Source organism: Suillus subaureus, assembly GCF_016647635.1.
Source record: "Suillus subaureus strain MN1 chromosome Unknown BJ212scaffold_8, whole genome shotgun sequence".
Lineage (NCBI taxonomy): Eukaryota > Fungi > Basidiomycota > Agaricomycetes > Boletales > Suillaceae > Suillus > Suillus subaureus.
Window position 1 is genome coordinate 742,206 of NW_024538564.1, and position 26,952 is coordinate 769,157.

Consider the following 26,952-nt stretch of genomic DNA (forward strand, 5'->3'; position numbering starts at 1 on the left):
TCTCGATGCTGTCTCTAATTTCCTTTGCTTCTGCACACATGATTGAAGTTACAGCTTCCAGAAAAGAGTGCTTCTTCGAGGACCTACACGAACATGACCAAATGACAGTTACATACCAGGTCGGAGAGGGTGGACACCTCGACATTGACTTTTGGGTATGCCTATCATATAAATGCTTTGTTATCCTCGACAGCGGCCTTACTGATGCCCTGCGTGTAGCTAACGGATCCAGAAAACAATGTCCTCACTAAACACATTCGTGAAAGCACCGGCACGACATCCATAACAGCTGAAAAGGATGGCCGATACGAGTACTGCTTCTCTAACCAGATGAGCACGGTGGCGGACAAGATGGTTAGGTATGGCTTTCTATCCCCGCGGCTTCCCAGCATCTATACTTATGGGGTGTGCTTAGCTTTAACGTTCATGGTATCATATACGTGTCAGAGGAAGGTGAGTGTGCCTACCTTCAGCCGTGCTTGCCAGACTGTTGACTTTTCTTTTTCTCTCACAGCAGATATCACTGCTCCCGTTGAGCGCGAGATCCGCTCTCTAGCTATAGGTCTCACATCTGTCAAGGACGAACAAGAATATATTGTCGTCCGCGAGCGTAGGCATCGGGACACGGCAGAAAGCACCTGCGACCGTGTGAAGTGGTGGTCTGTGCTCCAAGCGCTTGTATTGTTCGCGGTAGTCGCGTGGCAGGTGTATTACCTTAAGGTGTGTTGTAACTCCCCGTTTGCTGGCTCCCGTAAACTGATTTATGACTATAGAGCTTCTTTGAAGTAAAACGCGTTATATAGTGCATGGACCAGGGAATATCATATATTCGCTTCTACCACTTCAGGATGTGTCTCAAAGTCATGACACTCATACCCAAGAAAGGATCGCACGTAACTAACCGTTCAGTGCACAACGGTTTTCATCGCCGTCAGAAAGATATAAGCATCCCGTGATAGCGGACAACACATTCTGCAACTCTCAAGTTGAGTAAAATAGCCATCGTAGAGCTGTCAGTGATGTAGCCGGCAAGAAACTTGACATGATCCACTGTCCAGTCTATCTTTCCCTCTCGGAGCGGTGAGCTTATAAACAAGGGACACCTGCCAGACAGGCATATCAGTGTCCTCGAGCAGCAGTCCCAAACTATCAATTATGGCGTACGTTAGGCATCCCTCTAGGTAACAAGAAATTTTTGTATCATATGATCTGTAACATGAGGCTTCCTGTGGTTGCGGAACTCATACTGGCACCTAGCAGTACCACGGTATAGTTGACCATCGTCGTGCACGTAAATTATCATATGCATAATTCTCGACTACTCGAAAAATATCTCGATGACTTGCTGTACAGGAAAACTTCGATTATACAAACAACAGAGTAGCAGGTATACATAGATCAATGTAAGGTAACATGATGGCCGGTAGCATGCAGGGAGGATATGTGCAAGTGCAGTATGGACCCTCCAACAAATACGAGGAATAGGACAACTCGGGGTATAGCGAGACATAGCAAGTATAGTAGGAATAGGCGATTCGTCATATTCGTCATGATAGCACAAGGAGTGATACTGTGTAAGACACAAGTAAAAGTACAGGGGAGGCATCGCCTCTCCATCTAATGAACAGAAAAAAAATGTAGGTTACTCATCTCCACGTAGGCTTTGAAGATACTCTCATGCTCGAATCAGGCAGAATACTCAGGTCCACGCTGATATGAGCACTCGTATCGCTGCTGGGTACTGGGAGGGTTGCTATCACGTTGGGTCCCTTCACCCGCAAGGACCTCGATGCATTGGCAAGAAGTGAAAGTCTCTTTGGCTTCTTCGTAGGTGAACGTCCAATCGTTTCTACACGTCTCGGCCCATTCGTGGACTCGTGCAACGGAGCGTCTTCGGATGGCTGGAGGATCATGCTAGATCGTCTCCTTGCCTTCTCGCTGCGCATAGGACCAATGTTCGAACGCCGTCGGGAGCTTTTGGACTGTGTTGTTGTACGAGAGGTTGACGTAGGAAGGCGTGGCGTTGGGCTACTAGTAGCATCACGGTCCTTGTATTTCGGAATGTGTAGAGATTCTATATCTTGACTATTCATGCTGCGGTTCGAGAGTGGTGGTGCACGCCGCATCGGTGAGTCTTCGTCCGCCTCCTGAAGACAGCCAAGGGAAGATGCGCCTTTCAGTTTGAGAAAGCTCGGGTCTAGGCGACTTGCTCGTGGGCGCTTGCTTGTGCTCGAGTGAAGGTTCATGGAAGAACTGAACCTTGCCGATGATGAAGAGGATGTTGCGGGAAGCATGACGTTACTCAGGTTGAGACTGTCTTCTGTCCGCTCGTCTTCCCACTTCGCTCTCGGACCCAGCAACAGAATGACAGCGTCCATTAACACTTTCGCTGCTATCGCTGGACGTAACGAGAATAACTGGAGGGGATGGGGCATTTCCCCTATCATCCAGTGCACCTTGTCCAGCTTCATCTTTCCATTGGACGACCTTCTTCTCTTTCTCCTTGTCGGAGACGCGGCGATAGGGTTGACCGATACTGGAACGCAGGGAGCGTCGTGGTGACTTGTACGTCCGCCGTGAAGGTGAAGCGATAGCATTGTAAGACATGGACTTTCTGGAAGCTTTGACAGCCTGCGGTAGTGCCGAACCTGATGGTACGCGGAATGTATCGAGAACACCCGTCCCATGAGCCGCATATGCTGCCGTAGTTTGTCCTACCAGGGCTGCAAATGCATCGTCATTCTTCTGCGCCGCACCGCGAAGTGCAGATGCCATTCCTTCGAAACCATGCTGTGCTTCTAGAGAACGAGCTGTCTCTCCCAGTACAACTGTGCACCGACCGACCATACCCAGGAGGCTGATGATCATCTCCGATTGAGCGCGCACCGACTCCCGGACTGCATCACGTTCTCTTTCGGCTCGTATGCGTTCAATCTCTGCCTTGCGGCAGCGTGCGTCTGTCTTGATGCAGTCGACGTGCAGCTCCTCTAGTTTATCGGACCGTCGCTCGGAGACTGCGCGCAAGGTCGCCTCAAACATGTTACGGGAGTTTTGGGACCGTGTGAGACGAGTTACGAGGGGAGAATCGGGGGTTGTTACGGATTCCTCAAGGCGAGCGAGAGATTTGAGAAGGGCACGCTCCGCTTCGAGGTCTGAAGAAAGTGGGAGAGACGATGGGGCCATTGCATCAATCTGCGCAAGCCGAGAGCGGATGATGGAAAGTTTCATCTCTGCTACCGAAATCTTTCCAGCACACGACGCGCCCTCAATTATGCTCGTCTGAGTCTGCTCCATCTTATCTTGCATATCTCGTTTAGAACGGTCAACTTCAGCAGCAGCCTCTGCTCGCTTGCGCTTGATAATGTCGTTCTCAGCGCCGAGCTTGCCAGCAAGCTTGGCTTTGAGCTCGGCAACTTCGAGGTTGAGTCTATTGATAGCCTCGACGTATTGACCTACGTGCCTGTCGACGTTGACGACATTACGAGTGACAACCTTGGTCTTGATTTTCGTAGCACGTTCGGCATAAAGGAGGGTGTTGTGCGTATCATCGAAATGTTGTGATGTAGGGGCAACACAAACGACCATGACGGTCTTACAGTTTCCACCAAGTGAGAACTTTAGCAGTCGAGTAAGTTTGCTGTTGCGATAAGGCACATGACGAATAGCGCCACCGCTCTCACAGAGCGCGTTAATGCAGTTGCCGAGCGCAAGAAGTGACTTGTTGATGTTAGCACCTTCAACCATGCGCTGTCCCATATTGCTTGTCGCTGCAGCACGCTCACTACCAGCAAGATCAATAATGGAGAGTGTCGCCATGGTGCATTGCTCAGTAAGAGAAGCCGTGCGAGGCGCTTGAGTGACGTGCACCTGAAGGACTGCGTGCGATCGGGACGATGTCTCATTCGCATGGGTTGGGGACTGTGTCCTCCGCAAGTTACCCTGGAGAACAATCTGTTTGACTTCCTCTGCGCTCGTGGGACGGAGCTCGACGAGGCCCACGACCTTGACAGATTTGTCTTCGCGGATTTGCAGACCGCCACGCGGAGTGGGCATACCAGGCTCGGAGAGTAGATCTCGAATCTCTTCATTATAGATTTCGAGAAAAGTAGCAATAACTTCTATGTTCCAGTCATCCTTTCGATCCTCGATGCGTTGGAAAAGGTCCGCCATTGTGAGGTAGATGATACCAGGATCTCCTTCAGTCCCGCTGATGGTATGTGTTTTACCGCACCCTGTTGCCTATGGAGCATCGTCAAAAGCTACCCGACAGCCTTCAAGGAAATACGCATACCCCATAGGCAAATACGGTAGCATTGTAGCCGTCCAAAAGACCATTTAATAGTGGCTTTGCGGTGGCTTCATAGACGTCACCCTGTCTCGCCCCACTATCGAATACTCGATCAAACATGAATCTCTTGTCTTTGTATCTCTTGGTCCCAGGGGGCACGAATCCGCGCTCGACAAACGCGCGGGTCTTATCTCTCTCCTCTGGGTCAAATGTGAGAATGCGATCATCGACGATTTGCACGATGTCACGAAGGGGTGCTGACTGAGTTACAGGTCTTCCTGGTGTTGCAAGGGTACCGTCACCACGAATTGTAGTATCATAAGAGGGTTCTGGGAGACGCGCAGCTTCCCATGTTGTGGGAGGTCTGACACGGACTGGGTGGTATTAGATTATGACAAGTACATTATCAAAGAAGCTCACCCGCAACAGTGATGGAGCCAGCGGCAACCATGGCTTGATTAAGGACTGTCAGACTGTATGGAAATAAATTGAGCGGTTGTCACTGTGTACGGTCGCGATGAAAGATGTTAGCTCGACGCAGCGAGCAATTATGAAGGGAGTATAGATGCAAGAGTTTGCCGGATGCCTCGTTTCGTTCAAAAATCAACCTGACGCGTCCAACAGTATGCTCACGTGATCGTTCGCCTCGAGGACTCGGACCATAGTAGACTCAAGTCTCTGGAGTCCAGAGCACCTCATGAGGGCAGTGAAACAACTCTGAAACAAATTTATATTTTTTACATATGTGGTTACGAATCTAATGGTGTAGAAGTAAATGATATTGGCACACAAAATCTCAAGTACTGTTGAGATCCTCTTCAGCTATGTTCGTATGTCGAATTGTTAACTTTGAGCGGACTTTAATTACAATTGCAATGAGATTGATCATGTACAAAAAATGCAAACCTGTATCGCTATTTCACCCCACACACCCAATTGGCTGTCGTGATACCATTGCTAGTCGGATTGTCGGCTGTGATACCAAGAATCTGCGAGAACACGGGCTGTATATAGTACATTAACGTGTGGCATAGGATGGCATAATATTTACATGCCAAATACACACTGCACATGTTCCGGGACGTTCTGTAGCTCAGAATAAAACACCAGCTCAGCTTGCTCTCAGGCATTTCCGGCTCGGTGCTCCATCGATATTAATGAACACGGAGCTCCATTTGTTTGCCAAGTCTCCGTAGCACCTACTAATAATCAAGGATGGGTTGGGAAGAACTTGCTAGAAGACCACGGCCTTCATATCTGCAGCACTCCCGTGTGTAACCGAGGCTTCTGACACAGCTGTGGTATTTCGTTTGTGACATCGTAGCGCACTGGATGGTCAATAGTTAAATTCTGTGACAAGGCTGCACTCAGAAGCACATCGCTTCTATGTCATTAGCCACTGGTACTGCGTCTTTGAACGGCGTCCCAGAAAGCTGTAACGACTTGTCGCACTGCGAAGGGAAATCTACCAAGTAGATCAGCAGTGTTGTCTACAGCACTCACGAAGTCGTTCGACGAGCTAACATTGTACATTCAACAACTTCTCTAGACACGAGGGTACTGGTTTGCATTAATGACATCATGCACGCGTCCGGTGCGTGGGATCGCGTGGAGAAACCTCAGGGGGAGGGATTAGCGAAACCAGCTTCATTCATGGGCATGAATAGGCGAGATGCTGCCTTGCCAAGCTCCTTCCCAACCTGGCTTTGATCCGAATAGGTAGAACAAGAGACGCCTTTGATGATGGCCATTGTTGTTGATCAGGATTGATAAAGCACCCACGAGGCACCTCGAGGCACATTGGAGCATGCCTAAAGGGTTGTCCGTCGAAAGAATGCCCAGAAAGTGGCAGTACCTCCGACCGGCAGTGCAAGCTGTGACAAGGCTGAAAGCGCCCACAGGTGAAGAGCAGTGTTCGATCTTTATGGGCAGCAGTCCACTGTGGTCATGAATGATCTCCAAGTTAATGAAATAGCCGCCATGGATGGTTTTACCGTCTTCGTACGCGTGTCGGCCGGCTAGAGCTGTAAAAGCTGTAGAGGAATGGTCCGAATATCGATGGAGTCAGAAGCGCAGCGGAAGAAATTTACCAACGTGACTTGAGCTACTGCCCTGCACAAGCCCTGCCACGAAAGGACCAATAAAAGACACCAGCCAGTGACCAATGCTCTCCGCACAACAATATTCTCCTCGTCATAAATTTAGGCTCTCGTCGTGTGACCAGATCAAGGATCCTTGTTAAAAGAAAACGCGGGTGATAACAACTCTTTGATACTGTCACATTCGTTATCGTAATGATGGTAGCGTTCGCCGGAACCGATCTGCCTGCTTCAGGTCAGTTCATGATCCCTAGTAACTCGCTTGACCCTGTAGTGACTGAATTAGATCAAGCTAAAGCTCTGCGGTCACCGTTGCAGTCAGCTCCCACCGGAGATACCGAGGCGATTCTATCTTATTACAAGTCTGCTGCGGTCAATGGAGCAATGTCGGACACCAGCAGTCTATTAACTCCCAGTTCAGGTCCTTCATCCACCTTTGTTTCCCCAGTTGCTTTTCATTCTCGTTCGATCTCGTCGACGTCTATTACTACCCAATCTTCTTCTTCCGCTTACTCCTCTGAGTCATCGAAGGCGCGTGCAACTGCCCCAAGCGCGTACAAACCTCCTCAGACACGGCCTGCCTCCCCACTTAATTTGAACGGACCAGCACGCCGCCAAATCATACCATCCGAAGGTAGCGCAGACAGACGACGCATTGCTATCGTTGAAATGAGCACACATGTTGACGAGTACCCGAAGAGTGATCCCTACGCGAGCACTTCTCCTTCGAGCGACTTATATCCCCGACGAGGCCGTGAGACACAACTAAGTGGTCTCGCACTTGTTGCACCACCAGACGCGTCGCCACGAACGCTTGGTTTTACCCATCCACTCACTTCACCTGTTCAGTCCCCGTCTATTCAATCACAACCCTCTCCGAACACCGCACCCTCTCACATACGTTCATCGCCAGAGACGGTCAGAGTCCCTGGACGAGTAACGGGGCACTCTCGGAAGTCGTCGCGCGAGGTGGCTGTAGTAGGCACAACATCTCTTTCAACCAAACCATCAGACCAGGGCTACCCGTCCCTTGTCACAGAAACACTCAAACCACCCCTATTCCAAACGCCCCAATCCCGTTCACCTTCCCCTGGGACACCTGAGACATCTGATTCAGGAAGCTCCACTGCGCCTCCCAAGAGCAGACTGAGGAAAGACGCGCTCTTCCCTAGTGTCAGCCCAATTAAGGAGTTGAAAGAAGCTCTGTCTCCCCCAGCAAGCCCCATACCCACTCCTGTGGTGACGCCACCCATAGGAGAGAGCAAGGGTATTGGCGATTGTGTGGCTGGTCCTGTCATCGCCAATATCTTCCCCAAATCGCCCGCACCTGTTAATGGGAAGCACATTATGAGCCTATCCCCCAAGACATCTACAGCCACACCTACTACTCCTTACTTGCACTATCAGCCTGGCCTGCATGCAAAGGCAGGACCGCTACCCCCTCCCCCAATGTCTGTCTTTAGTATTGATCCCAGTGCACCGCCACCACCTAGGCCACCTCGACATCAGCCACTGAAGAAGAAAGGTGATATGGATGCTGTGAAGCAAGCACTGGCTCTGCCTCCTTCTGTCGCAGCTGCACTCAAATCGCGAATACTTCTCGCGGAGGCCAAGGAAGAGCGTGGAGTGACTACCAGTGCCAATTCCCCACCTTCAGAAGCAGTGAAGGAGCTTGCTCCGACTTTGGGTACCAGCCCTTTGGGGCTGGATGCCTTGCACCCAGTAACCTCCGAACCCCAGTCAGAGGAGCCAAAGTCTCAGTGTGTCCTTTGATTTTGTGCTCCTGTCCCGTATTAAATGACCCTCCTACAGGCTCAATGCTTCAGACCAGAGGAAGGAGTCGGAACTTCCCCAGACGCCAGCTCATATTCGCGAAGGCGCCTTCCCTCCCTCATGCGTTTGCACCACAGACTCGAACTCAAACCTTACTGTATCCCCAGATCAAACAATCGTCCCTCTTCCCCGGCATGAGTCTATGGATGACCTTGTTGCTACAGTAGGACACGCAATCGATGACATGGGTATAATCCGTTCATCTGACGTTCCTCCCCCGACTATTCTCGAGCCCTTACGGCATAACGAGAATCGGGGCGACCGATCTGGTCTCGATATTCGACGCATCTCCTTAACGCCCACGCCACCACTACCACTAGATGACGATGATAGTGTTGAGAATGAGAGTAGACCTAAAGTTCTTCCGCCCCTGCCGGCGAAGAACGAGCCTCAGCCTTCAGACTTACGAATTAAAAGTGCGCTTAGTATCAAGCGGTTTTCGTCTCTTCCGCGCACGCCCTCGTCGATATCACTCGTCCAGCCTTCCACGGAAAGAAAAAGATCTTCAAGGACGCCGTCGCCATCGTTCGTGGACCATTCAGTGCCAAAAACATTGCCTCCAGTTCAGAAGGTCAAGTCTGCGTGGCCGCCAGCTATGCATTTTGCAGATGTGGTTGTGAAGAAAAATGCTCTCGATCGGTCGGCGGGATATGCGCAGAAGATTAATGAACTTTATATGTACGATTGTGGATTAGGCGACTGGATTGTGGAGACAAGATATAAAGGTGAGTGTCACATTGGCCCCCATGCACACATGCGTTTACAGCATGATTAGCTGCAAATCCCCAAAAGCGCGCCCCCGCGAACACGAGTGCTCGTGTTCCATCGACACATTCTCCCCGTACCCAAACTCGTAATATCTCAGAGTCCTCCACTGGCTCCGAAGTTACTTTTCCTAGGCGTCCAGACGCATACTTGGCTACAGATTTGTCGACACCTCCCTCTGGTGACTCCAGTCCCCCCAATGCACCTCCTTCGCTTCCATACCCAGCACTTGCTTCAGCGCCACGCAACGGGTCAAATAGGGCATCCACTATAATTGCCAGCTCATCTTCGTCTTCTGGTCGCTCGCTAACTTCTTCTACCTCATTAAACAAATCCCCAGGAAGCTTTTTTGCGTCTTTGGGACGGAAAACGAGTCTTAAGAAAGATAAGGGTGTAGCATTGATAGCTCCAGTAATTGGGAGGGCGCTGTCTAAAAGTCCACCACGACAGGAACCGAATCCACGACCAGTGACTATTCCGAACTCCCCATCCGTGCCAGGGGGTCCACGCGCGCCCCCTAATCGTATGCAAAGGTCCCAAACCATAGTCCTTTCTCCTCAGTCCCCGTCAAATGGCTTGGGCCACCACCGATCGAGCACAGTTGTTATACAACGACCTTCGCAACTCAGTGGCCGCCACACATTTTCTGATCGCGGATCACCCACTGACCCAGATGAATTCGCACGTCAGGTGGACAAACTTGCTGCTCTGCTCCCGAAGGCCGATAAAACTGTCCTTGGAGGGTATCTTCGTAGGGCAGGCCAAGATATCCTTGCTATTGGGCAATATCTCGAAGACGAGAAGAATGGAACTCTACGTTATGACTAGTCCGCCCTCTCGTTATGTTTGATCTGACGGTGCTCATTTATGCTTTGCTGTTTTCACTCGCACATTTTATACCCTCGTGCAATATGGTGCTCCGGTTCGTCTATATGATACATGTATTATTTGTTGTTTTCATGACTATACACTACTGCCGGAATCGGAATAGAATGTTACTGTGCTGAGATTTACCTTGTAGGTCTGAATCCATGTTTAACGGTCTGGTTGCTACTGAACTCTGCGAGATCAGTGTGTTAGGGCGGCTAGAACTCTGACGGCAGTCAACTCACGATGCTGCTGGGCAGGGCGAGGTCTAACAGATGAACTTGTCCCGCCCCAACCGGACCCGCCCGAACCACCAGATGGCGGAGGAACTTTTGAACGGTTGAAGTGTGGGAGGAGCATGTTTTCAACCTCGTTGGCGCTGTCGGAACGTTCCGACATGGAGTTTGTTCTATATGAAGGATCGTTGTTGCTGACAGTAAAAGGTCGTCGCTGCACGTTGGTGCGCTGCTGAGGACGAGCAGCCTGTGGCCAAGCGGCGCTTTGATGAGAGCCGAAAGGGCCGGCCATGGTGCGATTAACCAACGGAGTTCTTTGTATCTGAGGCTGTATTAGGGAATGTCAATTTGGCAAGTGCGGATCCTGTACCCCATTCACGTCCATTCCGCCGATCACTGCACCAATGTCCACACCAGCTCTACCTTTGTTATGGTCGTCTTGAGAAGATCGATCAAACATGTTCACACCGCCGACACCCTGCCCAGGCGGGGCTGCGCTTGGAGCAAGTAACGACTTCCGCTTTGCTTTGTCGTATTGGGCCTGGCGCAACTGTGAGTAGGTCAACCCTCCAGGTAATTGTCCGAGCGACCTTGAGTTTTTGATACTCCTTCTCGCGTTCTCTGGAACAATCTTGTAGTTCGTGAACCTTTCGCCGTTCCAGTTCCATGTCGCGTTCCAACTCTGAGATAATTGAAGCCTATGCTATTCCGTGAGTGGGGCAGTTCACTGTACCTGCGACCTTGTTGCTCAGAAGATTGATTTCCCCATTCGCTAGAAGCTGTGAGTGAAGGTAGTCTAACGCAAGAGGAGCATCACCTTCTCTGATGACATTGTCTAGCTGCTTCTGTAACTGTGCTTGCTTGTCATTGAGGTTGCGGATGACCGCTTGCTGGAATGAACTAATATACTGATACAATACCCCTACTCCACGAGCAGCATAGCACGTACTTCTCTTGGTGTACTTGATACTGCCAGAATGATAGAGCCCTCCACCAGATATGATATGTTAGATGATCGAGGAACTGAGTGGGCTCGCGAGAAACACAACGCGCACCGGCTGCAGATTTCCATGATCAAGGACGGGCTGAGACCCGAAAGCACAGACTACTGACACTAAGCTTGGGTCCGATGAAGAATCTTGTGCATATATTCACCGTTTTGTAGTCATTAGTGGGATGTAATGAGCACACCTAGAAACAATCAGAATTCTGAACCGGAACGCAGTGTGTCAAGTGACTCACAACCACGTCATCCCTTAATGACATTACAGTAGATGAATTCGCCTCGAATTACAGTATCGACGAGTGACTTACGGCTCGGTCAGTGATGTTTCACAAGCTAGGACGTCGATCAGAATGCAGTCTGAAAAAAAAATACGAAAAAATACCGGGACATAACCGCGAGGCATTGAACAATTCGTTCGCACAGTCAACTAGTGGGACCGCAAGAGTCATTCCCAGTCAGTGAACCCTTCGCGCTTGTTCGTTCGGCCTTCATCAGATCTTACCGCAGAATATATGCGAGCCTAGCGCAGAATGGTTATTCACAAACCACTAATCACGCCTGACTACTTACATGTTGTCTGGAAGAATCGTTGTGGGCAGAGCAAAATCAGAACAGGAAAGTGATGGGCTTACCACCACCGCCTTGTCGATGAGAGTCTTGCGACATGTAAGCCGGTTACATCGTAGCTCTGCATCCATTCTCGTAGTACGAGTAGAGTATCGTTGTTCGAATATACAAGCTTCAGGCCTTCGGGTTTACAGGAAGTTTTGTACGAGTTTGAGTCACGGTGGACAACTTGAACTCGAAGGCAAGGGGTTGTGCTGCTTTTGATTTAAAATTGTTCATAAAAGGAAACTACTGTAGTTCATCGGAGTCCGGTAGCAATCATGCTATACGTACGTAACCCAGAGCAGCGATATGCCTTAACAATAAAACGAGTACATAGCAAGAAAAATGAAGCGACTGGTAGTGTCAGCAATTGTGTTGGATCCACATGAAACATTGTCTAATTAAGAGCACACGAGGGAGGTATCGGGAGTAGAGTCGGTCCAATAATATGCGAGTAGAAGAAATTGTAGGTTATCATGGCCTCCATAGATTATGCCGAGCTGGGGTATTAGGAATGCTTGTTCGAGGTCGATGTGGTTTCGATGGCGTTACTGGGCGCATTGCATCAGGATTCGCTCGCCTCAGAAACTGAAGCGGAGCTAAGGGAGAACCTGATGATGGCGTGGACTTCACTGAATGTGGACTATGTGCTCCTGGAGTCGAGATGGTGAAGGAAGGAAGGAAAGGACCTCTAGGTTCGGGGGTGAGAGGGGGAGGAGTAGTTACAATTTCAGGCGCTTCGAGCAAAGTCGCGGAACTAATCCACTTTTCTTCTCGAGATCCAAAGCGGGGAGAGCCGAATTTAGGAGGAGACTCTGGAGGTATAATACGAAAAATATCTGCGAAGTGATCCTTGATAAACCTATACATCATGTTAGTGAATAATCAGGCCAAGTCTCTCCGCGTGCTTACTTTGATAATTCTTGCCAACCACCACCAACACGCACCATAACGGTCTGCGAGCGCAATATGCGACAAAAGCACAGCTTTGGCTCTTGATCACCAATCCAATACTTCCCGCTTTGATCCTTCCAAGTGTCGGCGACTACCTCGATATTGATGTTAACTGGTAATTTGTTGACGACATCTCCAACCGCGACGTCCAACTTGTTCTTGGGATTAGCAACGTAGGTTTTCCGCGTTTGTGACTGCGTTTTCTTCGGGGGTGTCTGGACTTTGTTTGACGCAGGGAATGACTGCCGCGGTGCGCGGGCCCACGTGGACATGGATGAAGACGACCTTGAGTGACTTACGGTGGATCGCGCAACGACGGAAACTTCCGAAGGTGTGGGGGAGGCCCTCGAACGTGTCTGCGCCCGGGGACGGGTAGGGACGGGAGGCTGCTTCGCCGGTGTGCTGGGAGGTGCATTACCAGATAGACTAGTAGTACGCTGACGAGATGCAAAAGTTGAACCGTGCAGAGAAGATGATGATAAAGGGGTTCCCATCGGCCCTGATACTGATCTTGAGATGCTAGCGGTAGATAGCATAGAAAGTTTGCTGGATGGCCGAGGTCGGGTTTGCAAATCGCCAGACGCTACTCGGCGGGGGCTTGGATGGGCTGGGGCTAGGAAGCGCCCATTGGCAGATCCTCTTACTGAGAGATTGGAATAACCACTAGCCTTCCTGGTGTGACCAGTCGCTCCAGAGCTAATACCAGATGCACTGCTATTCCTACCAGAGCTGAGGACACTAGCAGGACGGGATTTCTTGCCGCAGATCCTATCGTTGGCCATTTCTTCCAATTCGACCCATGTCTGCTGAACGCGTCGATGTTCAGAACTAGCGCGGGCATCACCCTTGACTGATTCTATGTATGCCGCTACTTGACCAACAGTGCGCTTCGTGAACCCAAGGCGAGCTCCGAGTTGTTCTTCTGGGGGTAAACGAGAAGTTGAGACATGCGTGCTAGAAAGTGGTCCAGCAGGAGGAGAAGGGTAACTGTCAATGTGCTCAAGCAGATCACTGAGAGCCATATCGCAACGATGAGCGACGTCAGATAAGTCGGCCAATTGTCGAATTCGCTGCATCAACTCGGTAGATGCTTCGACTTCCGAATTTACCGATCGCAACTCCATATCTGCAGCAGGGGATGTCGTCGAAGAAGGCAGTGCAGCAAGTTCGGACAATTCAGAGACTATGGTCGCAAAGCGAGCATTCATCTTCCCGTATTGCTCCAGAGTTGGTAGATGATTGGAAGAATTCGAGTTAGCTGCGGGACGTGCGACCTCGTTGATGCCAATAGAACGAAGACGTTTCCTCAACGAGACGACCTTATCCAGCAGGTCACTTCTCTGGTGGGTTTTCGTCGGTGACGGAGAAGGAGCAATACGCAACCCAAATACATCTATTGCGAATGGTTAGAACTCATCAGCAAACATCAAAGCTGACCCGCTCACCTTCAAATGGTTGCGATTCATCTCCTCCCTGTAGGTCTCGCCCGAACTTGGCACGTTCGGTTTCCTGTAGCTGAATGCCCGCCTTTCTTTGAGCCTCAGCTTCAAGACGTTCGCGTTCTCGCGCCTGACGCTCCATCTCGGCCTGCTGTCGTTCGGCCTCCAAACGCTCTTCCTGTGCCTGTTGTTCATGTAGCTCCTTCTCAATCCTTAGCCTCTCTGCCTTTTTTCGCTCTTCCTCTCCTCTTGCTCTTGCCTCCGCCTCTCTGCGTTCTTCCTCTTCTCTTGCTCTCGCCTCTGCCTCTCTGCATTCTTCCTTTTCTCTTGCTCTTGCCTCTGCCTCTCTGCGTTCTCGCTCTTCTTTGGCCTTCGCCTCCGCCTCTCTGCGTTCTTGCTCTTCTTTGGCCTTCGCCTTCGCCTCTCTGCGTTCTTGCTCTTCTTTGGCCTTCGCCTCCGCCTCTCTGCGTTCTTGCTCTTCTTTGGCTGTTGCCTCTGCCTCCTTGCGTTTGAGTTCAAGTTCAGTCCAATGCCTTCTCTCTTCCGCCTCTCGTTCCTCCTTGAGTTTAGCCGCCTCAACACGTTGTGCCTCTGTGGTGAGCGCAGCCGACAGCTTGTCCCGAAGCGTAACTGCATTATCGACCCAGGCATTCAATTTGACTTCAAGGTTATCCACCTCCTTTCTTCGTGACATGATGAGAGTCTCGTAGATACGCTGATCATGCGAACAAGGTATGGACTCCATTTGGCGCAAGGATTCACGGATCAAGGAGAGGCGGCGCGATAAGCGAGAACGATGTTGCGATGAATGTCTGTCAAGCTTCTCTGATAGATCTTGCAGCGGAGTAAGTTTCTCATCTGCTCGAGAGATAGAGTCCAGTAGTGCTCTTAGTGAGTTAAGCTCTTCAGTGACACCACGCAGGTCATCAGCCACCGAGGTCAATTCAGAATCAGCGTCTTTGGCCATACATGCCAGCCGAAGATGTCCAGTCTTCTGCTCGAGGCTTTGTACATCCCCTAAGAGACGCATGACTAGCAAATTGGAGTCTCCTCGAACGGTATCATCAAGGCTGAGCAGCGTAAAGGGAGGTTTGACGGCGGCTGGTACATCAAATGAGATGAGTCTTATGTTCCCTGCCGACGAAAACCTTTTTCGAACGAGGGTAGGTGCATTTCTTTGATCGGAGGCATGTTGAGAGAGGAATGGTATCCGCTGAGCTACGGTGTTCGTAAACGCGTCGGCAGTGTTACGGAGCGCATCTGACTCGTCCTTTAGTCGATCCTGCGCGTTACCCAAGCTTTCCCCACAAAGTTGGTCATTGAGAACTTCCTCGATGGTGGCATCATAATGGATCTTGAGGTCCTCAATCCGAACCTGGAGCTCGTGAACGCTGTCCTGAAAGGAGGTCATAGCTATAAATTGTGACCGAATAGCATCCAGGAGGACGACCATCTGCTTCAAATTGCCCAAGTGACCAAATAACCCTTCAGAGGTACGAGAGAGGAATTCGTCAAGGGGTTTCTCGAGCATTCCAGTTAAGGTAGCCAGGGGATGTATCACGTCATTTGTGAGGGTCTGGTGAATGACATCTAAACGACCCACTATATCACTAGACGACACTGAGGGTGTAGGAAGGACATCTTGAGGTGGCGTCTCCGGAGTCAGAGGTTCTGCACTTTGATTGCTCTGTTTCCATCTTTCTCTCTCCATCAGGTGGGAAACCTCGCTCCGTGTGTCCTCCAGTTCATTTAGAACACTATCCATGATCGACCAAACTCTCCTGGCTACACGGAGTCTGCCAAGTCTCGTGTTCACGTCGGCGCAAATGGCAGCAGCCTTGTCACGAACAGCAACTAAAGCCTCAATCTGAGCAGCAGCATTTTCCTTGAATATTTGGTCAATACCGGGTCGCTCCACATTGAGAAGTGCCACTCGAAAGGCTCGCAGTAGATGGTCAGCTTGAGCGCATGATTGCTCCACTTCTTGAGTGATTGATGGTAGGAAAGTAAGGAATGCGGAATGTGCCGTAGGATGCAAGCAATCCTCCGACATGAGACTAGGAGGAGTGCCGTCACCATCACAAGCAGTGACTCCATTTTCAAGGCGATCAATGGCAGACTTGAAGATTGCCATTAATTCATCAGCGGACCGGGACAAGGACTCGACATCCTTAACAGCTTCATAACCAACTCTGTACTCCTTGGCAAGGCAATCAACTTTGGCAACGAGATCCGAAGTGGAAGCAAGTTCTGAGGACAATATTTGACTGATGGCCTCGTTGGCTGATTGTTGATCGGGAAAGAGAATGTGGTGTGGTCGCGGAAAGGTGCCACCACTTGCGGTAGGATTACCCCTCACAGCAAGCCTTTTCACAAGGGTCTCTGTACGGGAAAGGAAGCCGGCACTTTGGCGGTAAGTCGGGTGATAAAGCTTCGAGGTTTCGATTTCTTCCAAAAGGTTTTGGGCGGCGTTCTCATCTTTCATCGTCTCGACGTAGATTTCATCAGCTCTGACGAGCAATTAGCGAAACGATCATCTAAGAAGCCAGAAGTCTCACTTCCGCCATTGCGTAACGATGTTCATGACAAATTTGCCGACGTGTTCCATCTCGTTGATGCCTTTGTCTTCGAGTTTGTCCTGCTCGTCCAGTAGCTCCTCCGGAACAGCCCTGCGACTGTTGTCTATCAACTTGTCCAGAGCTTTGCCAGCTGCAGCGACCTTTCCGTGCCTAAGTGACGACACCCTGCCGGCAAACTGTGCCGAATCCCGTGACAGGAGTTCTGCAAGCTTGAAACGGGCGCTGCGAGAGAAACCAGCATTGGACGTAACAGACGTGTCTGAAGCCATGGAAGCGACAGAGCCGCGACGATTTGAGGGCTTTTCTTCAGATTTAACCATGAACTCATAGATAGTGGGTGTCCATCTAGCGCGAGTAGTGAGGAAATTCTCGATGTCTGCGAGTATCTTCTGGCGGTCACTCCAGGCTGCGCGACGTTGCTCTTCCCACGTAAGCCTAATACCCAAAAGATCAAGATTTTCGGAGCGGTCCCGTAGGAGGTGGAGGAGTTTGTCGAGTTCGTATATGGTCGTAAGTGTGAGTTCGATAACGTCAGTGTCTTCTGGCGAAAGGTGCCTTTGTGTAGCCGCTGTTGTCGTCGTCAGCACTTATTTACATGAAGGACAGAAGGCACGTACCTTTAGTGAGTGCCCTAAGTTTCTTGAGCTCCCCAGAATCAAAAATTTCTGTCTCTTTCTCAATCCTGTCGTGTTCTGCAAGCCATTCCTGAAGCTGTTCGCGCGTGGGTAAACCTGGGATGTCTTCTGCAGAGGTTCGTATGGCATCCAGCCCGACGAAAACCTCGATGGGCGGAAGTGCCTCTAAGAACTGTGGGACAAAGAACAATTAACTCGAAGACAGAAATGAAAATGACACACGCGCACTTTGATTTTATTTTCTATCCAGGCTTTCCGCTCGCTGAATGCCTGAAGTTCAATGACCTCATGAATCTCTAACGCTTGCTCCTCCTCATTTTGCGAGACTTGAGCTTGAGTGAGCTCCAATTCAGAGCCAGCAAACACCTGTTGTTGGTCGAGTGGAGGCGTGCCGGACGCCATATCTGGAGAAATACATGAAGCAGCCGCTGGCGTGGCTCTTGGCGCCTCGGGCGACATCCAGTAAGATAAAGACCAACAAATATATGAAAGTTATCAGCCAGGAAAATGCAGCATTGCCTGCAGACGTTCGCAACGCTGAATAGCAGAGCCTTATGACTGCGCGTTTGCCTGCAGAATTCAACGAGGCCTAAGCAGTCACCGGTGCATTTATTACCTAAGCCGTTCATCTTAGACTTTGAGTCAGAGTTTGGGTGTCGGCTTCTGCTTTGTTCTGTTCGGCTCGGAGGCTCCTCTTCATGATATGGAGGTCAGACCATCAAACACTGATACTAACACTCTCGCCGCACCCACAAATGCTACGCCGGATGCACGAGCCAACAGTTTACAAAGATATCCAGCCACAACCCATTTCACAGTGTTACTAGCACTGTTTTTGACACCACTTGCTGCAGTGCCATATTTGCTCTCCAAGAGACGCATCTCCGCTCTGTCCGGGAGGTTGGACGAACTCTCAGCCACAACCATTGCTTTGCGGAAGGAATTAAAGACTTCTGCGACTGAGAATACCACGCGGAAGGTGGAATTACATCACACCTCAGCCTCACTTGAGGCTGCAAGGTCAGAACTCATTCAGCTGCGCCGCAGTCTCAAACAGCTTCGTACGGAATGCGATACGTCAGAGATAACGACGCGGGACGCTCTGAAGCAGCTTCTTGAAGAGAGAAAGCTGACCAGGCAAGCGGACACTGGAATTGCGTCATTCTGTGATATGCCATTCATTGCTGACGTTGTTTTCTTACAGCGAACGCCTGGCACTTCTCCCCCAGCTGGGCACTTCGCTGGCTGATGTCGCTGCATTCATGTATGAAGTAGAGTTACATCACGGTATCACGTCAAGCGTCATTGATGGTCATGGTGTGGAAAGGCTTCGCCGACTTGCACTCAAATTCCAGATAGCGCAGTCGGAGAGGCCGAGGTAGCCACCTACAATCATCAACCACATATCCCTACTTCAGTGGGGAGATTCGTAGGATGGTTCCTGAGTTGATTGTGATGAACTAGGAAGTCTGGATAGCTGTATGATACATTTCGTGGTGTACCGATATCTGAGTGCACTATATCATATATATATTGCGGGCCACGTCAGTACTTGCGAGGTCGAGTAAACCTGTTATATCTTGATCTTTGATTACAACAATGGCAAAGCATCTTCAAAGCTTTATGTAGAATATGTGAAAGTGATACATTGGTGACGACAAAAGTAAGCCCAACATACAAGTTGATACAACTGGTACTACACTTGAAAGATACAGCATGTAAGATGCCCAACGGACCAAGGCCAATACAAGTTCCATGCAAGAAAGGTATACATATGCACAAAAACAAACGCTCACGTAGATAGCCACAACTTCCACCACTTGCGTTTCTTTGGAGGAGGGCTAGGGGGTTCGGATTTGGGAGGTATCCTGTCACAGAAGTCAGTTGAGTGAAGACCAACCCTGCCAGTGGGACATACTCATCCACGTATACAGGATAGTCTCTGCTTAGAGAATCTATAGCTTGGGTTATCTGCGCCTGATACGCTAGGCGTACATTACTCGGCACCGCAATCTTGCGGCGCCATATAGCCAGGCTATTGCCCGACTTGGATGGGAGAAATACGAAAACGATCACCAGTGCAGAGGGATCGTAACAGGCCACCGACTCTTGCAGAGTACGATCCATGGTCTTCTGTAGCTCCGGGTATGTTAACCAGTCAAAAGCTGGTTCATTAGGTGATTTCGAAGGCCGATAATCGGCGTTCACTACGAGAGCACCACGCTCTCGTGTTTGCAAAAATTTATGCAGCTTTAATGACGGATTCAAGATGGCGAATAATCAGGTATAGAGATTCGACTTACCCCAAATGAGCCCAGTCCGTATGACACCGACTGGATCCATGCCAACAAAGAAGCGACGCGCTCATCTTTATCAGGCGGGAACATCCAGTGGAAACGTTCCTTCGCCTTGCGTGAATTTCGACCGAAAAAGGCGCTTGCCACAAGATTTATTGCAGCTCCCTTAGACTCGATAAAGTCCGCAGAATCTTTCGTGTTATTGCGGGCTGGGCGATCTTCCATGGATGCCGCCGTTCCATGGTACGCGTAAGTAAGTGTTTTCGATGGCGTGCTGCCATGTGTCGACAACCCGAGCTTATTTGGGGGAAATGCGTTAACGGTAAAGTTTTCTACTACTGTAGATGGAGCAACGGAAGGAGCGGCGTGAGGGGGCGAGAAATGCACTCGTCGATCCCATTCATCGTGCATATCCTCCTCGTAGTCATCGGGATCGTCTTCAAGATCTTGCCAGCCCTCGCCCAAACCCCAGACATCGTTGTTATGCTCCTGCTGCTGCTCCTGCTGTTGCTGCTCCTTTTGCTGGCGCTTTTTCTCCTTCTTGCTCTGTTTGCTCGGTTTGTCTTTCTTATGCTTCTTTTCTTCGTGTTGCGGCTGATTCGGGTCCTGATGGTGTTGCGGCTGATCTGGGTTCTGATGGTATTGCAGTTGGTTCGAGTCATGATGGTGTTGCAGCTGATTGGGGTTCTGGTGGCGCTGCAGTTGCCTGTGTAAATTCACGTGAGCTGAAGGGTAAGCTTCGTCATGTTGCGGCTGATTCTGGTGGTGGTGGTGTTGCTGCCTGCGCTGGCTCTGCGCATGAGCTAAAGCGTAAGCTTCAGCCTGTTGTTGTTGAACATGGCGATGTTGTTGCTGCTGCTGCTGCAACTGCTGAAGCTGAAGCTGCTTGTGCTGACTCTGCGCCTGAGCCAGAGCGTAAGCTTGTTCTTGTTGCTGGCGGAATGCCGCTGACATGACGGCCTGCTGTTGGGACCACTGTGTATTGGCAGATTGTTGCTGAGACGCTTGTTTGTTTGTGCCTTGCGGCTGGAAATAGCCACCAGTACCTGGGGGCGGATTGGCAGCGGCATACGGCTGTTGACTCTGTTGTGACTTATTAAGCAACGGTATCTTTGTAACTGAGATAGGATTGTGATACTCCAAGTAGAGCTAGGAGAGGATAGATAGTAGGATAAAAAGTCACCTTGGGTAATCTTTGTGCCTCTTCGCCCCATGTCTGCCAACTGCTCTGCTGACTCGGTTGACGCTGAGCATACACCTGTGGTGCATGAGCAGGCTGCTTCTGAGCATACGCCTGTGGTGCATGGGTAGACTGCTGTTGAGGCCAGGCTGTCGCCGGCGCACCCCATGCGTCGTCCTCAGCGGGCCATGCCTCTTCCTCGGTTTCCGAGGTATCTCCGCCTTGTTCCCAGCCAGCTTCGTGGCCCCAATTACTCCAGGCAGGCTCATCCATAGCGCGCTGAGTGGTTTGACTCCAATTACCTTTTGAAATCTGCTTTTTCGCTGGTGCTGGCGTTCCTCCAGCATCTTCCCAAGTTCCGCCGCCGCTTCCCCATCCATCATTATGTTGCGATTGCTGGTGCTGTTGGTGTTGCTGATGCTGTTGGTGTTGCTGATGATGATGTTGCTGCTGTTGCTGCTGTTGCTGGTATTGTTGCTGCTGCTTTTTTTGAGACTTAGTGTTGGCACCGTCCTTCTGCGGTGGTTGTGGTGGCATCTGTGCCTGGGGAGGAGCGCCCGTCTCCCATTGCTCATCACTGGCCCAATCTCCGTTACTATTTTGAGGATCGTTGGACGCCCAGGCGTTCAGATCCTCTGGGGCATCGCCGGCCTCATGTGTCTGCTCCCAAGAATCCTCATTAAGGTCTCCGGCGTCCATACCACCTTCGTGGGAGATAACATTCAGGATCCTGTGGCCACAGATATAGGATGGGTAAAAAAGACTCACCGAATCCACCAAAATCATCCTCCTCTTCCTCGATCGTGTCTATGGTCATTACCCGGGGAGGAGGCAGTGCAAGTGGCGGGGGAGGTGGTGGGGGAGCAGGAGGAGGTGCACTAGGTGCAGCACTGGGAGTCTCCTTCTGCTTGCCCTTCTTGTTATTCTTGGGCATCTTACCCCACACGAACTACGTAGATTGTGAGACTCGTGTTTGGTGACGCACTTGCACGCGTGAAGACAAGAAATGAAAGGCTCGAGGATGCCGTTCGGTTGAACCAAGTAAATGAACAAGATCGGGGCAAAATTTCCAAATGGCGTAGATCGATGAATTGATTCTCGGGTGAAGATATAAGTGGGAGATAGACGGAATTACTTTGATTGTGCCAGACACGCGCCAACCGTCCATCCGGTCCCGAACACGAGGCATCACGGTGGAAACAAATCTCTCTTTACGAATACATTAACCCCTAACCTTAATATAAGGTTACAGTTCAGCTACATCGCTATATCCGCTTTGTCACCTCGTCCACAACCTCACTCGTCTTACTCTTACCACCCAAATCAGGTGTCAGAACCTTGCCTTCCCTAAGAACAGAATCCACCGCCCTTTCGATACGATCCGCGCCATCCCCATATCCAATATGACGCAGCATCATCGCAGCTGAACGAATTGCTGCCAATGGGTTTGCGATATTTTGTCCAGCTATATCTGGTGCAGAGCCGTGGACGCTGTGAAAGTCAATCAATGAGCTGAACCCATAGCAGATGTTGTTGCTTACGGCTCCCCCATTACAAATGAATCTCCCGCATTAACTGAGGGTACCAGACCAAGCGACCCCACCAATGCTGCTGCTGCATCCCTGCACCAAGCGGGTCAAACAGTGTGCAAGTGGGACTGACAAATAACATACGAAAGGATGTCACCATAGAGATTGGGTGCAACCATCACGTCATAAATCCTAAGAAATAATTAAGGGCACCATCTAGCTTTCGAAGACAGACTTACTCGGGCTCACGGAACAATCTTGGAACACAGAATACGTCATCGCATACTAACAATCAAAATATTTCACGTACCTGTACACAGCGCTGTCTACAAGTTGTTCGGCAACTGTTACATCATCATACTTGCCATCCACACCAGGTAATGTTGGTACTGCACGGACCGTCTCGCGGAACAGGCCATCAGTAATAGAAAGGACGTTCGATTTGTGAATCACGGTCAAGTGCTAAACTGATGTATCAGTGGATATGTGTGAGCAACGAGTGTTCGGGTACTTTACGAGGGCGCTCCAAGGCCATTTTAAACGCCAACTCGCCTATTCGGCGGGAAGCCCGTTCGGTGATGAGGCGAGTAGCCCGGGCCTCCTTGCCGTGTTCCCCGACTGTCTGTGTTTCCTGCTTGACGTACTGTTGTGCCTATAAGTCAAAGAGAGATGTCGCACGAAAAAGGCACTACCAGGCACTCGGTGTTTTCACGAATGACAACAAGGTCTACACCTGGCCTCCCTTCAGGATTAATAGAAACCTGGCGGAGAAAATATATAAACGGACAGGCCGAGTACTATAGCGTTGAGCAGGAAACTGAACACACTGATTTCACCGGCCGAATATTGGCGTATAGATCCATCTTTTTGCGAAGTGCGACGATTGGTGATGAATACCCAGTCACTTTTCGAGATGGGGAGCTAGCACCATTCATGTATTAGGCTTGATTTATTGCCCACAAGATAAAGATGTACATACCTGACAGCCCCAAAAAGTGCACAATCACATTCGCTTTTCAATATCTGAACAGTCTCATCAGGAAGTGCAGTTCCTGTTTTCGTGAAGTACTCGAAACCAGCAAGTAAGTCAATAAACTCCATCTTCGGTATAGATGATCCAAGAGCCAGAATAGCAGCTTTAGCACCCTGACCAACGTGTCTATCAATCTGTGCGAGTGAAAAATGCCAACACTAACAGGTAAAACTTCCCTGCCAATTCCGTCAGCTGGGAGCATCCCAATTTTCAACGACCGCCGGGCAGCAGTCGCCATCGAACGAATGGGTGCTCTGAATACCATAGTATTAGTTCGTCAGGCTAGGTGTTGGAGACAACCACCAGTAGAAACTGGAAGGATAATTTGCATGGTTCGACTTTATTTAATAGAGGGACGTTTTTCCACACACGTGACGTTGGTCTGCCAAAGAAAGAAGGTAACCTCCGGGAAAGTTCACCCTTTAGAAAGTTTCGCCGAGCCGCTGGCTCGGCGGACCCTTGACCAATTTTTTCAAATTGATTAGTCGCGTAGCACGTGATGCAGCGCGACACGAACGCGGTCATTCCTTATTCTGCCACCACCGTGTACTCAACTTACCTCGTCCAAAAAATTCTTGGCCATGCTTGATAGTCCCGAGGCTCCTCGCTTCGAAGTTTTATCCGATGCTACCAATGTTAGAGAGAGCCTGCACTTCCACGCATCTCAGCTTCCAACACCAGCTACACTACTAGACGATCGAAAACCAAAGCGCCGTATATCACAATCTGACGAAACACCTACGAAAAAGCCGAGACTGTTGGTCACAGAGTCTAGCAATGATGCAATCGATTTTGATGTTGAAATGGACGATATTGTCGTCAAAAGACGAGGTTGTCGTCGCACAGTGTTTCGAACGTTAGGTCTGGCTTCCAATAGCTATCCTGCTGAATCTCATCGAATGCTCTGTAAGTCAAATAGCTATTTTCTGCATATCTATCTGAGTAACCTCTGCAGTGCCATCTCGCAACATTCTTCAGTCATTTGTGTCCTCACATACATCAGATGTTTTCAAATGTCATTCAAGAACAGTCGACTCTTTCGTCACACCCCCTTACGCCTGTTCATACTCCAATGGCATGACTTTCCTTTTTGAAACTATTATTTCCATTAAATTTTCATGCAGAGGCAAAACGCGGTGGCGTACCCCTTCTTGCCGTTGCCACGGAACAAGGGTCCATCCACATTCTCGATACGACCAAACGGAAAGAATGGGATTGTGGTAGGTCTCAACCGCGTCAATTCAGCGGTGACCGATACTGACCTGAATCAAGAGCCTGCACGGGTGACCCTCGAGCCCCATGACAATGGTATCTTTGACGTCAAGTGGAATGCAGGCGACACTCTTCTCGCTACGGCATCCGGAGACAAAAGCACCAGAATATCCTCTGTAGAGACACAACAATTACTTTCTATTCTGGACGGCCATACCAGCACCGTAAAATGCCTTGCGTGGGATCCAGCGCATCGAGACCTCTTGACTACGGGTGGTAGGGACGGAATGCTTTGCTTGTACGACCTGCGTGTCAACAACCCATCTGACGGAGATGAAATTGCCGCAAGAAGTGCTGTGATCACGATCACCGCTGCTCACGGACAGGATAAAGTTTCTGGAGGCAGACACAAGATTCGACCTTTGCCTAGGGGTATCACAAATATTCTTTACCCTAATGACCGGCCGCATGGACTAGTCAGTAGCGGATCTTTTGATGGGTAGGGTTCTACTTTTCGTTTTTTGAAGTGCACGATTAATCGACCTGCAGCTTCTTACACTACTGGGACCTTCGCTTTCCTTCGGACAAGTCATCAAAGCGTAGCCCCAAAAAACCGTCATACAAGCCGCTGTTTTCCTCTACAATGGATCCGACTACATTTCATGGTGCTCGTTGTCGAGGTATCACAAGCATGTCTCAAGGATCAGGTTCCAGCGCAGGCCTCCTCTTCGCTCTCGGCGCCGATTCTCGCTTGTACATCTATTCTTACCCCACCCTGACCCCACTTCGCAGTGAAGCCCACCCGAACCTCCAAACGAACTCGTTCTATGTCCGACTAGCTACTTCTCCATGTGGACGCTGGCTCGCAAGCGGCAGTACAAACCGAGCTGGAAGCTTGTTCCTTTTTGATATCAGCAATGCTGGCAGAGTAGCACCATCTTACGCTAAGGGGGCTGATGAACCAATTTCCCCAACAGTCCGTTTCCGTGGACAATCTGGTGAAATCGGAGCAGTCGACTGGGCAAAGGACATGGTCGCGAGCTGTGCTGATGACGGGACAGTACGAATTTGGCGGCCTGATTTGGAGGTGTACCAAAACTGTATCTCGAACTCGGAGGAACAAAAGTGGGATTGGTTTTGGTCCACCTAAATTCGTTGACCTACATATCTTGGTGTGAGTGTAGCACATCTCGTTTGTTGCTGTTGAAGAAATCTCTTCACAATTAAACTTGTGAAGCGGATGGTGCTTGGTGGCTTGCAGGGTGGTGACCTTTTCGTTTGCGATTACACGCGTCTGATGAATTAATGGTCCACCGCAAAGAGACAAACAAGAGGCCAAAGATACTATTGAAGTGCTCGCTAGCCAGTAGCCGTTGAATATCATAATCTGGTGAGCTCCACCGACCAGACTGCGATACTGCAAGCGGCAAATTTTGAACCCTGTTACGAACGTGGCCATACACCACTTCACACCTCGTGAAAACCAGGCTAGAGGTATATGGCATGTTTCGAGTTCTTAACGCAATCTAGAAAACGGTTGTCACTGCCCTGGTATACGTAAAGTAGGTCGTGTTCAACTCCTGGATTCTCTTCCTCGTCCAGCTAACATCATCATGAGATGCCGGATCTGGATCCGAATCTTCTTGAGTTTGCGCGCTGTTAGTGTCGCACTTCCTTTTCGTTCTAACAAGGCATGTACCCACTGTCATATTTGCAGACCTTAGTGATAAACTGTAGTACGCCATAGATCCTCTGCCCCTTTTTGGAGCAATGCTGACTCTGGAGACTCCTGTAATGTAGCAGCAAAGACATTCACAACAGCAATGGGGCCAAGCCCACACTCCTAGAACTCAAACGGACAAGGTGTAGACTCATTCTCGTGGCCCCTTGGTGAAAATGTGCCTTTTGACGCATTATTCGGTACTGCTTCTGTACTGCTGTACAACTCGACCTTCTCTAGATCTGGTGCGAAGTTCTCAAAGTGGTACCTTGAGTTGCCCAAATACAGTCTGGGAGGTGAGCGAGCCCGGTCTACAGGTGCTTGAATCATGAATCATTGTGGGCAACTCGGTGATGAGGAAACTCGTGAGTTGCTCAGTATAGACTGTAGCAGGACCCATGAGAACCCCTTTAGAACCCAGGTCGGCTGAGGCCCAAACTTGTCCGGACATGTTTTGGGGATTTTTGTCCGGATGCCGTCCTGGGTTCACCTGAGGGCTGAATTTTGTCCGGACTCTGACCCAGGTTACCAAAAATCTCAAAAAAATGCGTTTTTTCTTATTCTAAGTAGCTAGGTGTGTTTAGAATAGCCACGAGAAGCAAAAAAACAATCAAAAATCGCCTTCTTCATCCCTGTGTGGCCCCGTTCCTCGAAGTCCTCTTGCGGAACAA

General features: G+C 50.0%; 10 protein-coding genes across 10 annotated transcripts; 5 read left to right on the top strand and 5 right to left on the bottom strand.

The window, feature by feature from the left end:
• Nucleotides 1–5: 5 nt before the first annotated feature.
• On the top strand, nt 6–803 carry BJ212DRAFT_1445835 (COPII-coated vesicle protein; the record flags this gene model as incomplete). Its single annotated transcript, XM_041338159.1, has 5 exons — nt 6–155; nt 220–359; nt 416–453; nt 518–720; nt 774–803. The coding sequence occupies 5 exons, from the start codon at nt 6–8 to the stop codon at nt 801–803; spliced, it is 561 nt and encodes a 186-aa protein (XP_041195716.1).
• A 536-nt stretch (nt 804–1,339) lies between these two features.
• Nucleotides 1,340–4,933, bottom strand: BJ212DRAFT_1340169 (P-loop containing nucleoside triphosphate hydrolase protein). The gene is made up of 5 exons (XM_041335091.1): nt 4,709–4,933; nt 4,292–4,662; nt 4,232–4,239; nt 2,362–4,207; nt 1,340–2,339 (listed from the first exon to the last, which is right to left on the bottom strand). The coding sequence occupies exons 1-5, from the start codon at nt 4,737–4,739 to the stop codon at nt 1,647–1,649; spliced, it is 2,949 nt and encodes a 982-aa protein (XP_041195717.1). The 5' UTR covers nt 4,740–4,933; the 3' UTR covers nt 1,340–1,646.
• A 1,649-nt stretch (nt 4,934–6,582) lies between these two features.
• BJ212DRAFT_1478559 (uncharacterized protein) lies at nt 6,583–9,813 on the top strand (the record flags this gene model as incomplete). The annotated part of the gene is made up of 3 exons (XM_041339727.1): nt 6,583–8,147; nt 8,200–8,945; nt 8,996–9,813. 3 exons carry the CDS (start codon nt 6,583–6,585, stop codon nt 9,811–9,813), a joined length of 3,129 nt encoding a protein of 1,042 aa, XP_041195718.1.
• On the bottom strand, nt 9,763–11,886 carry BJ212DRAFT_1030446 (uncharacterized protein). The gene is made up of 15 exons (XM_041328878.1): nt 11,727–11,886; nt 11,665–11,671; nt 11,597–11,614; nt 11,477–11,521; nt 11,403–11,427; nt 11,331–11,343; nt 11,244–11,279; nt 11,144–11,193; nt 11,038–11,076; nt 10,906–10,988; nt 10,822–10,860; nt 10,679–10,770; nt 10,459–10,629; nt 10,098–10,410; nt 9,763–10,045 (listed from the first exon to the last, which is right to left on the bottom strand). The coding sequence occupies exons 1-15, from the start codon at nt 11,790–11,792 to the stop codon at nt 9,996–9,998; spliced, it is 1,047 nt and encodes a 348-aa protein (XP_041195719.1). The 5' UTR covers nt 11,793–11,886; the 3' UTR covers nt 9,763–9,995.
• Nucleotides 11,887–11,904: 18 nt separating this feature from the next.
• Nucleotides 11,905–17,924, bottom strand: BJ212DRAFT_1340209 (uncharacterized protein). Its single transcript, XM_041335092.1, has 6 exons — nt 17,539–17,924; nt 17,293–17,482; nt 16,655–17,243; nt 14,103–16,606; nt 12,616–14,050; nt 11,905–12,565 (listed from the first exon to the last, which is right to left on the bottom strand). Exons 1-6 carry the CDS (start codon nt 17,767–17,769, stop codon nt 12,178–12,180), a joined length of 5,337 nt encoding a protein of 1,778 aa, XP_041195720.1. The 5' UTR covers nt 17,770–17,924; the 3' UTR covers nt 11,905–12,177.
• BJ212DRAFT_1340211 (uncharacterized protein) lies at nt 17,925–18,927 on the top strand. The gene is made up of 2 exons (XM_041335093.1): nt 17,925–18,447; nt 18,515–18,927. Exons 1-2 carry the CDS (start codon nt 18,014–18,016, stop codon nt 18,690–18,692), a joined length of 612 nt encoding a protein of 203 aa, XP_041195721.1. The 5' UTR covers nt 17,925–18,013; the 3' UTR covers nt 18,693–18,927.
• Nucleotides 18,928–19,102: 175 nt separating this feature from the next.
• BJ212DRAFT_1266733 (uncharacterized protein) lies at nt 19,103–20,018 on the bottom strand (the record flags this gene model as incomplete). Its single annotated transcript, XM_041330602.1, has 3 exons — nt 19,103–19,178; nt 19,229–19,560; nt 19,614–20,018. 3 exons carry the CDS (start codon nt 20,016–20,018, stop codon nt 19,103–19,105), a joined length of 813 nt encoding a protein of 270 aa, XP_041195722.1.
• Nucleotides 20,019–21,162: 1,144 nt separating this feature from the next.
• BJ212DRAFT_1340216 (uncharacterized protein) lies at nt 21,163–21,959 on the top strand. Its single transcript, XM_041335094.1, has 2 exons — nt 21,163–21,491; nt 21,556–21,959. The coding sequence occupies exons 1-2, from the start codon at nt 21,172–21,174 to the stop codon at nt 21,749–21,751; spliced, it is 516 nt and encodes a 171-aa protein (XP_041195723.1). The 5' UTR covers nt 21,163–21,171; the 3' UTR covers nt 21,752–21,959.
• On the bottom strand, nt 21,960–23,811 carry BJ212DRAFT_1340222 (mitochondrial NAD-homo-isocitrate dehydrogenase LysB). The gene is made up of 10 exons (XM_041335095.1): nt 23,513–23,811; nt 23,296–23,462; nt 23,144–23,237; nt 23,009–23,077; nt 22,828–22,959; nt 22,627–22,778; nt 22,556–22,573; nt 22,461–22,508; nt 22,329–22,409; nt 21,960–22,278 (listed from the first exon to the last, which is right to left on the bottom strand). The coding sequence occupies exons 1-10, from the start codon at nt 23,612–23,614 to the stop codon at nt 22,053–22,055; spliced, it is 1,089 nt and encodes a 362-aa protein (XP_041195724.1). The 5' UTR covers nt 23,615–23,811; the 3' UTR covers nt 21,960–22,052.
• Nucleotides 23,812–23,854: 43 nt separating this feature from the next.
• On the top strand, nt 23,855–25,748 carry BJ212DRAFT_1030806 (WD40-repeat-containing domain protein). The gene is made up of 5 exons (XM_041328879.1): nt 23,855–24,255; nt 24,305–24,424; nt 24,474–24,569; nt 24,622–25,060; nt 25,111–25,748. The coding sequence occupies exons 1-5, from the start codon at nt 23,931–23,933 to the stop codon at nt 25,709–25,711; spliced, it is 1,581 nt and encodes a 526-aa protein (XP_041195725.1). The 5' UTR covers nt 23,855–23,930; the 3' UTR covers nt 25,712–25,748.
• Nucleotides 25,749–26,952: the final 1,204 nt, after the last annotated feature.

Bases quoted from the DNA above. Each gene is read 5' to 3' on its own strand.
- BJ212DRAFT_1340169 (XM_041335091.1), bottom strand. From the start codon at position 4,739: ATGGTTGCCGCTGGCTCCATCACTGTTGCGG. The intron at 4,663-4,708 runs GTGAGCTTCTTT...AATACCACCCAG, and splicing joins TGGCTCCATCACTGTTGCGG to TCCGTGTCAGACCTCCCACA.
- BJ212DRAFT_1340209 (XM_041335092.1), bottom strand. From the start codon at position 17,769: ATGTCGCCCGAGGCGCCAAGAGCCACGCCAGCGGCTGCTTCATGTATT. The intron at 17,244-17,292 runs GTACGTGCCTTC...CGACGACAACAG, and splicing joins ACTTAGGGCACTCACTAAAG to CGGCTACACAAAGGCACCTT. The intron at 14,051-14,102 runs GTGAGCGGGTCA...CATTCGCAATAG, and splicing joins TGAATCGCAACCATTTGAAG to ATGTATTTGGGTTGCGTATT.
- BJ212DRAFT_1030446 (XM_041328878.1), bottom strand. From the start codon at position 11,792: ATGGATGCAGAGCTACGATGTAACCGGCTTACATGTCGCAAGACTCTC. The intron at 11,428-11,476 runs GTATTTTTTCGT...TCGACGTCCTAG, and splicing joins TGCCTCGCGGTTATGTCCCG to CTTGTGAAACATCACTGACC. The intron at 11,194-11,243 runs GTGAATATATGC...TAGTGTCAGTAG, and splicing joins CCACTAATGACTACAAAACG to TCTGTGCTTTCGGGTCTCAG.
- BJ212DRAFT_1340222 (XM_041335095.1), bottom strand. From the start codon at position 23,614: ATGGTATTCAGAGCACCCATTCGTTCGATGGCGACTGCTGCCCGGCGG. The intron at 23,078-23,143 runs GTGTGTTCAGTT...TTTCTCCGCCAG, and splicing joins ATATTCGGCCGGTGAAATCA to GTTTCTATTAATCCTGAAGG. The intron at 22,410-22,460 runs GTATGTTATTTG...CGCTTGGTGCAG, and splicing joins CTCTATGGTGACATCCTTTC to GGATGCAGCAGCAGCATTGG.
- BJ212DRAFT_1340216 (XM_041335094.1), top strand. From the start codon at position 21,172: ATGTTGCGATTGCTGGTGCTGTTGGTGTTGCTGATGCTGTTGGTGTTG. The intron at 21,492-21,555 runs CTTCGTGGGAGA...AAAAAGACTCAC, and splicing joins GTCTCCGGCGTCCATACCAC to CGAATCCACCAAAATCATCC.
- BJ212DRAFT_1030806 (XM_041328879.1), top strand. From the start codon at position 23,931: ATGCTTGATAGTCCCGAGGCTCCTCGCTTCGAAGTTTTATCCGATGCT. The intron at 24,570-24,621 runs GTAGGTCTCAAC...ACCTGAATCAAG, and splicing joins ACGGAAAGAATGGGATTGTG to AGCCTGCACGGGTGACCCTC. The intron at 25,061-25,110 runs GTAGGGTTCTAC...ATCGACCTGCAG, and splicing joins AGTAGCGGATCTTTTGATGG to CTTCTTACACTACTGGGACC.
- BJ212DRAFT_1340211 (XM_041335093.1), top strand. From the start codon at position 18,014: ATGGAGGTCAGACCATCAAACACTGATACTAACACTCTCGCCGCACCC. The intron at 18,448-18,514 runs GCAAGCGGACAC...GTTTTCTTACAG, and splicing joins GAAGAGAGAAAGCTGACCAG to CGAACGCCTGGCACTTCTCC.